Below are 7,648 nucleotides of genomic sequence, written 5' to 3' on the forward strand. Positions count from 1 at the left end.
ATATTTAAATGATAAACTTCCAGAAAGTTTTACAGATTTTTACAGTTCCAGTGATGGATTGGATCTGTAGTCTTTGAATTAGCTTTCTCCTTTCTGGTTTTGAGAAGCCTAATTTCTAAAAAAATTGTTATTTAGGCAGTGTGTTACATATCCCAGGGCCCCAATAATTACAGGTACAAATCTGAACTTGTAATCTGGATAGCGTAACTGCAGATTTCTCAATAGTTCAGCATAGGTGTTCTCTTTTTCACATCCACTGGGCAGCTAATTTCCACAACTGTGTAGTTTCTCTTCTCTATCCCAAATCATTATATCAGGACTGTTGTGCTTACATTTTATTGAGGTCTTCCCTGGTACATTCCACCAGTACTCCTTTTTATGAGTGGCTGTGGCTTCTGACATATTGTGGGTTCTTATTTCTTTGTCCTCGGGATTATCCTTCCGAGGGATTTTGTTACAGATTGTCCTAGTTACAATATACTTTGTGTTTAATTTCAAGATGGTGGCCCATGATGAAGTCAGGTTAGCTATGGCTTTGACTATTCTCAGTGGAACTTTAGCAAGTTGAAGAGTTTGTAATATCCATGAGTGGGGAACAGAGTCAAAAGCTTTCTTGCAGTCTAGCCACAATGAAATTAGGTTCCTCCTATGTTCTTGCACCTCTGACATCACAGTTTTGTTGATTAACAATTGCTCAGCACATACCCAGACACCCTTCTTCCCAGCTGCTTGTTCTGCTGTGATGATGTCATTGGTTTCACAATGGTCCAGGAGGAAGAGGTTTAAGCATCTTATACATTAAGTTCTGGCATGAAATTGGCCAGTAGATTTTTGCCATGTGAATGGTTCTGCATTTGGGGATCAATTTTGTCTCTGCCAGAGCTAACCAGCCTATGTATGTATGGATGTATTAAAATAATAAAGAGAAGATTTCATGCTAATTTTCTGTTATAGGTTCCACAGAGAGATTAACTCGTCCATTACTTTATGAGCACTCTGATGATGAAATAATTATTGTACCAAGGAATCAGATCAAAGTACAGATGCATGATGTTGCAACTCAGACAGATTCAAGAAATGCTGATTTAAATAATGCAAATGGTGCTTCCTGGCAAAATGTCAGGATGAGTCACAATAGCATATTTAGTCAAAGCAGCACCATAAGTTTGGACAGAACAAGCTTGCATAGTGAACATAGTGTTAGTGATTACCGAGGATCAATGGAAAAAGTTAAAATGGCTGACAGCCGAGAAGAACTGCGTAAAAGTAAGACATTAGAAAATAAAATGCCAAAATGTAGATTCAGTAAAGAACTTGCACTTGATTATGCAGAAAATGAGGGGTCCTTACGTACTTACGAAGCTACCAATGGCATATGTGAAGTACAATTTGAAAAGTATCCTGAAGTAATGAATTCAGCAGACAAAAATAAACTGAACCAAAAAGCAGCTCCTGATATAGACAATTTTATCAACTCAGTCAAATTGGACAGAATAAAAAATACAGAAGACAGTCAATCCCTTCCACAACAAGACTATTCATTTCCTAAACTTGAACCAAATATTTTAGTGGAAAAAAATGATCAAATTGTTCGGCAAAAAGAATACAGAAAAGATACAAGGGTAGCAAGTTCTCCTGTGAGTCCAACCGGAGCAAAGAATGTTGAAAATGTTGAATTAAAGAAAGTTACATTGTTAAAAAAAGACAAACTGAATGTCAAAATTGATAGCGATCCTCAGAAATGTGCAGATGAACGAATGTTACAGAAAGAAGAAAATATCCCAGACAAGCTATACAAGATACCAAATAAAGCCCTGAAATCAAGTATTAAAAGGAAAGCAGTTCCTGTTCCACAAAGTTTGGAGAAAGTAAGTAAGTCAAGCAAAGATAAAATCAAGCCTACATTAGGTAAAGCATCTTCAGATGGACTTCGAGGAAAAAATTTATTTGAACACAAAAATTCAAATGAAAGCAATATAGATGCACTTACTAAAAGCTCACCTGACAATACTAATTTGTTGGGTGAAAATTTATCCAACGGTAATACAGGTCTAAAAATTAAGAGTTTATCTGGAAGCAATGCAAATATTTTGGTAATGAGGTCACCTGACAATCCTGACAGTTCACTGATGAAGACTACAAGCATGCTGGTGAAAAATTCTCCTGAGAACAATCAATGTATTTTGATTAAGAATTCATCAAAAAATCCTACAAATGTGTTAGTTAAGAAATCACCAGAGAGCAATACATATGTCTTGATTAAGAATTCACCTGAACATAACACAAATGTATTTAGTAAAAACTCACCTGAACATAATGGAAGGGTGTCAGTGAAAAACTCACCTGAACATAATGCTAGTGTATCAATGAAAAACTCACCTGAGCATAACGCAAGTGTATCAATGAAAAATTCACCTGAGCATAACGCAAGTGTATCAATGAAAAATTCACCTGAGCATAATGCAAGTGTATCAATGAAAAATTCACCTGAGCATAATGCAAGTGTATCGATGAAAAATTCACCTGAGCATAATGCAAGTGTATCGATGAAAAATTCACCTGAGCATAATGCAAGTGTATCGATGAAAAACTCACCTGAACATAATGCAAGTGCATCGATGAAAAACTCACCTGAACATAATGCAAGTGCATCGATGAAAAACTCACCTGAGCATAATGCAAGTGTATCAATGAAAAACTCACCTGAACATCATTCGGTCGTGTTATTTCAAAATTCACCAAAGCACAATGTCAGTATGTGTGACAAGGAACCAGATCTTGAAGAATTAAACCAAGAACAGATTGGCAATCATACCAAAACATATCCTTCAGATGTAAGTGATTTATCTTTACATCACATATATTTTGCATACTATTATCTTTTTTTTTCCTCCTCTGCCTCCTCCTTATCATCATCATCATCCCCATAACCATTTTTAATGTCCACTTTTCCATGCTTGCATGAATCAGATGGAATTTAAGGCAGATTTTCTACAATTGGATACCCTTCTTGTCGCTAACCTCTCCCGTCTCAAAGCAAGGTAATATTTCCCCATGGTCAGATATGTTTTCAATGTTTTTCCAGTAATGATGTTAAATATCTACCTAAAAATAGAATTGATATTTTCTGCAAGTCACGTTGCTTCAATGAACTTGACACATCTCAATGGGAAATAGCTTCAAACATGACATTCCTCAAGAAGATATAGACTGGTATATAAAATTTCTTTTTGTTGGTAAGAGTAATGGAATTTTCAGTATACACAACTGATTTTTGCAGTAAAAGGGTTAGTTCTGTTCTGTTTTAAACTTTGTCCAGTCATTAGAATTTATTTCATATTGGAAATTAATTTTCGTGTGTAGGTCTGTTTTGAACAATTTGTTTCTTTTAAATTCTAAATGTTTAAAAAATTGCTGCTGGTTGATTTTTGTTTGCTATTGATATGTTTGTATTTTTAAACACAGTACATCCATCAGAAATATTATCTCTGGATGAATACTACAGTTAATTTGCCTTTCCCAAATATATTTACATTAAATATGAGAGACAGATAGCTATTTTAATCTAATACTGCTTCTGTTGTATAAAGCAAACTTTTAAATACTTAATTAAAATATTCAATGATTTAGCAAATGAATGAAGCAGAAATTCATATTTCAGGTTATCAGTTAGTCTTCCAATGAAAATTAGAATTATTTGCAATTAGCCAAACAAGTAAAAGTTTGATTACTTTAATGATAATGTAAACTTACTAAAGTGGTTTCATCATGCTATGGTCTCAGAAACTCTTCTGGGCCATTACCTTTTAATTTAAAGGGTGCAACATCACACACACACACAGAGCTTCCATCCACCAAATTCTACACACAAAGCAGGAGACATTTTCTCAAGGTGCTTGTCAGTAGAAACAAACCCAGAACCATGTGATTAAATGTGAACTTCTCAACCACATAGAAAATTTGGATGGCTCACTTAACTATTGTTTCTAAATTAGGCTCCAGGCCAGCAGTTTTGAGGGAAGCAGGGATCGTACATAGCATCAACCCCAACACTTAACTGATACTTTATTTCATTGGCCCTGAATGAATGAAAGGCAAAATTGATTTTGATTGTATTTGAAGTGAGAATGTAGAGCTGAAAGAAATACAAGACATTTTGTATGACTCCTTACATATTCTGCTAAACCACTGCCCTCAAGTGATTGAATTAGCTTCTACTACAGCTAAAACTTTGGTAATTCTTGGTTCTTTTCTCAAAATGTGTAGGGTAAGGTTAATTAAGTGAATAAATACTAATATACCATTGGTACTTACTTTATCCACTCAAGGAGAACAACAGATAAGGGATTTGAACACAGGACATAATGTACAAACAAAAATATTACAATACATTTACTATGTTATTGTCTTGATAATCACCATTGCCCATATTTTGGCAATATTGTTAAATTTTGTTAGTTCTTAAGTCCACTCCTTCCTTAAATGTCTCTACATCAAATCATTTTGTCAAGATGTTAATAAAACTAGTCAACAATCTGTGTACTTATTTCTGCACTACTTGACTAACGAAGAAGTATTTCCTGCATATTTAGTTGATTTCAATATTTATTTTTAAAAAACTACAGGAATAATGTGTTGCAACTCACAAGTGACATATTTAGCAAGATAATTCACGAATATGTAATTCAGTTGACCAAACAACAGAATCCTTATCATCAAACCACAGAGATCCATCCATTGTCAACAATAGTTTTTTTGCTCGGGAGACCACAAACTAAGGATTAATAGGTTTGGGTGGGGTTCCATTATAGCACACGTTACAAATATAGACACTAACATAAATTTTAGTAGCGGCAAGTATATGTTTGTGTAACATGCATCTAGACATATTGAATTATTAAGTTATAAGTACATGCTAACCTACATTTTATATTGTTTACAGGAAGTTGGGTTTACTCATTCCACAACACAGTCCAGTGAAACATCATTACCAAACACCGAAGACGGACCTGCTGTATTGGAAATTGAAGTAACACAAATGACCAAGCTGTAAATCAACACAACTGGTTTAATTTCAAACTCTATCTGATGGTGTGTCATAGGTACTGAGCAAAATCTCACAGCTGTACACTTCAACAAATGGTTTTGATACCAGCAGCCTGAAGTCATAGTGACCAAAAGATAGTGGTGGGAAAATGCTCTCTTGTATTGTTACAAATGAATAGTAGGTTTCAATATGATACAAGAGAAATGTGTTAAACCACCGTTAGTTAAACCACTCATAGTATAGATCTTTCCCAGATGTTTTGTTAATACCAACTCAATACAAACTAAAAGTTTAATTGTGCAAACTAATTTTTAAATGGTATTTTAATTGGTTACTAATTATAATATCAGTAAAATCTATTTTCTAAAACCTGATGAATGTCCATGGAAAATTATACCATGGTTATGTAGTAATCAGATATTTACACTAATAATCATGATGACCTATGGCCATTGTGAAAAATAAACAAACAATTGGTAATAGTTTTAGTGGTGTTACATGATTCAGTTCAATGGTGTTATGTACATATAATAATATCAAACTTTCAAATGAAAGTTTTATGAAAATATGTACATTAGAGAAACATTATAAGCCACCCTAGAATTATTCCAATATCGAATGTTAGTAATTATGCTCAAATGAATGTTAGCTACAACATGATTAGTACCTCTATTGGGTTCTTCCAAAATAAAATCAACACCCCTGCAAACTCAATTTGTCCATTAATTGATTAATAATTCAGTTGAGTTAATCAAACATTAAAGCCATTTTTATAAGTGGAGGTATAACGAAACAAAAAAAAAACATACTTGTCTTTTTATTGGTTAAATCTATTTTTTTACAAATTGTATAAAATTATTAGAGATTTGTTCTGCATTGGTGATTAGAACCACAAAGAAGACTCCAGTTGTTTAAATTATCAAACTGAAATTACAGTAGTAGTAATAATTCTACTAAGACTGCTTTATTGCTGGATAGAAATAAAACTATTATCATGAGAAAAGCAATATTATGATGTGTAAAACCACAATGAACTGGGAAGATAGGTTTTTGATAATCTAGATTTTGAGAAAATGAGAAGACAACGGTATAAGTTATATATAGCTGAGCATATATTACTCTAGTTTGAAATGTTTTTGTTTTTTTTTCTATGGGAAATATAGATGCTGTAAATAGAAAACATGAAAGAGATTATAATCACTTTCATTTAATCTGGATCTCAGCATGACCATGAACTTTCATTTCTTCATAACAAAAAAATATTCCATCCATCAATTACTCTCAGTTTAACCTCCACTTTTAAGATCTTTCAAATAAATGATTTAAAGAAAAAAACAATAAAAAAAACAATAAAAAAAACACAAAAAATGTTTTAGTCTTTATTCCCATTACTATTATTTTAATGTGGAGGTGCAATGGCCCAGTGGTTAGGGCAGCGGACTCGTGGTCATAGGATCACGGTTTCGATTCCCAGACTGGGCGTTGAGTGTTTATTGAGCGAAAACACCTAAAGCTCCACGAGGCTCCGGCAGGGGATTGTGGCGAACCCTGCTGTACTCTTTCGCCCCCACTTTCTCTCATTCTTACTTCCTGTTTCTGTTGTGCCTGTAATTCAAAAGGTCAGCCTTGTCACACTGTGTCACGCTGAATATCCCCAAGAACTACGTTAAGGGTACACGTGTCACTGACATGTGCTCAGCCACTTGCACGTTAATTTCACAAGCAGGCTGTTCCTTTGATTGGATCAACAGGAACCCTCAACATCGTAAGCGACGGAGTGCCAACAACAACAACCATTTTAATGTTTGCTTTTGCATGATTGCTTAGATCAGATAGAATACATTAAAGCAAATTTTCTTCTGCTACATTTTCTTCCTGTTGCCAACACTCACCCGTTTCCAAACAAGGTAATATTCCCACATGACCAGACATAAAAGATTGGAAGATGTCAAAACAAGGAGACACAGACACACACACAGATGTGGTTGTGTGATAAGAAGTTTGCTTCCCAACTACATGGTTCCAAGTTCAATTCCACTGCTTGGCACCTGGGCAAGTGTCTTCTACTATAGCACTGCACTGACCAAAGCTTTGTGACCAAAGCTTTGTTCAACAACTTATCTATCTATGTGTGCATTTTTGTGTTTGTCCCCCATCAGTATTAATTTGTTTACATCCCTGTAACTTAGTGGTTCAGCAAGAGACCAAAAGAATAAGGTCAAAACAATATGAGCAGTGGGGTCAAATTGTTTGACCAGACCCTTCAAGGCGATGCCCCAGCACAACTGGTCCAATGAATAAAACTAGTAAAAAATACAAGATATACATACACCCCCACCATACATATAATATACAACAGGCTTCTTTCACTTTCCATCTACCAAATTTACTACCAAAGCTTTGGTTGACCTAAGGCTCTAGTAGGAGATGCTTGCCCAAGGTACCATACAGCAGGACTGAACCTGAAACCATGTAGTTGGAGGACAAACTTATTAACCACACAAAAATATTTATAAATGTTTAACAGGTTGCTTCCCAACCACATGATTCCGGATTCAGTCCCACTGCATGGCACCTTGGGTGTCTTCTACTATAGCCTTG

The 7,648-nt window shown here is 34.7% G+C and overlaps 1 protein-coding gene across 2 annotated transcripts in view; it reads left to right on the forward strand.

Moving 5' to 3' along the window:
* Positions 1 to 6,406, forward strand: part of LOC106884409 (uncharacterized) — a 38,783-nt gene extending 32,377 nt beyond the window's left edge. For both annotated transcript variants that reach the window (XM_014935774.2, XM_014935783.2), the window contains 2 exons: positions 955 to 2,834; positions 4,943 to 6,406. In XM_014935774.2, coding sequence (XP_014791260.1) covers positions 955 to 2,834; positions 4,943 to 5,053 — 1,991 coding nt within the window. In that variant the 3' untranslated portion in view covers positions 5,054 to 6,406. The remainder of the gene's footprint in view (positions 1 to 954; positions 2,835 to 4,942) is intronic.
* The last annotated feature ends 1,242 nt before the right edge of the window (positions 6,407 to 7,648 follow it).

The sequence above is a fragment of the Octopus bimaculoides genome, chromosome 1 (assembly GCF_001194135.2).
Source record: "Octopus bimaculoides isolate UCB-OBI-ISO-001 chromosome 1, ASM119413v2, whole genome shotgun sequence".
In the NCBI taxonomy this organism is placed as follows: Eukaryota; Metazoa; Mollusca; class Cephalopoda; order Octopoda; family Octopodidae; genus Octopus; species Octopus bimaculoides.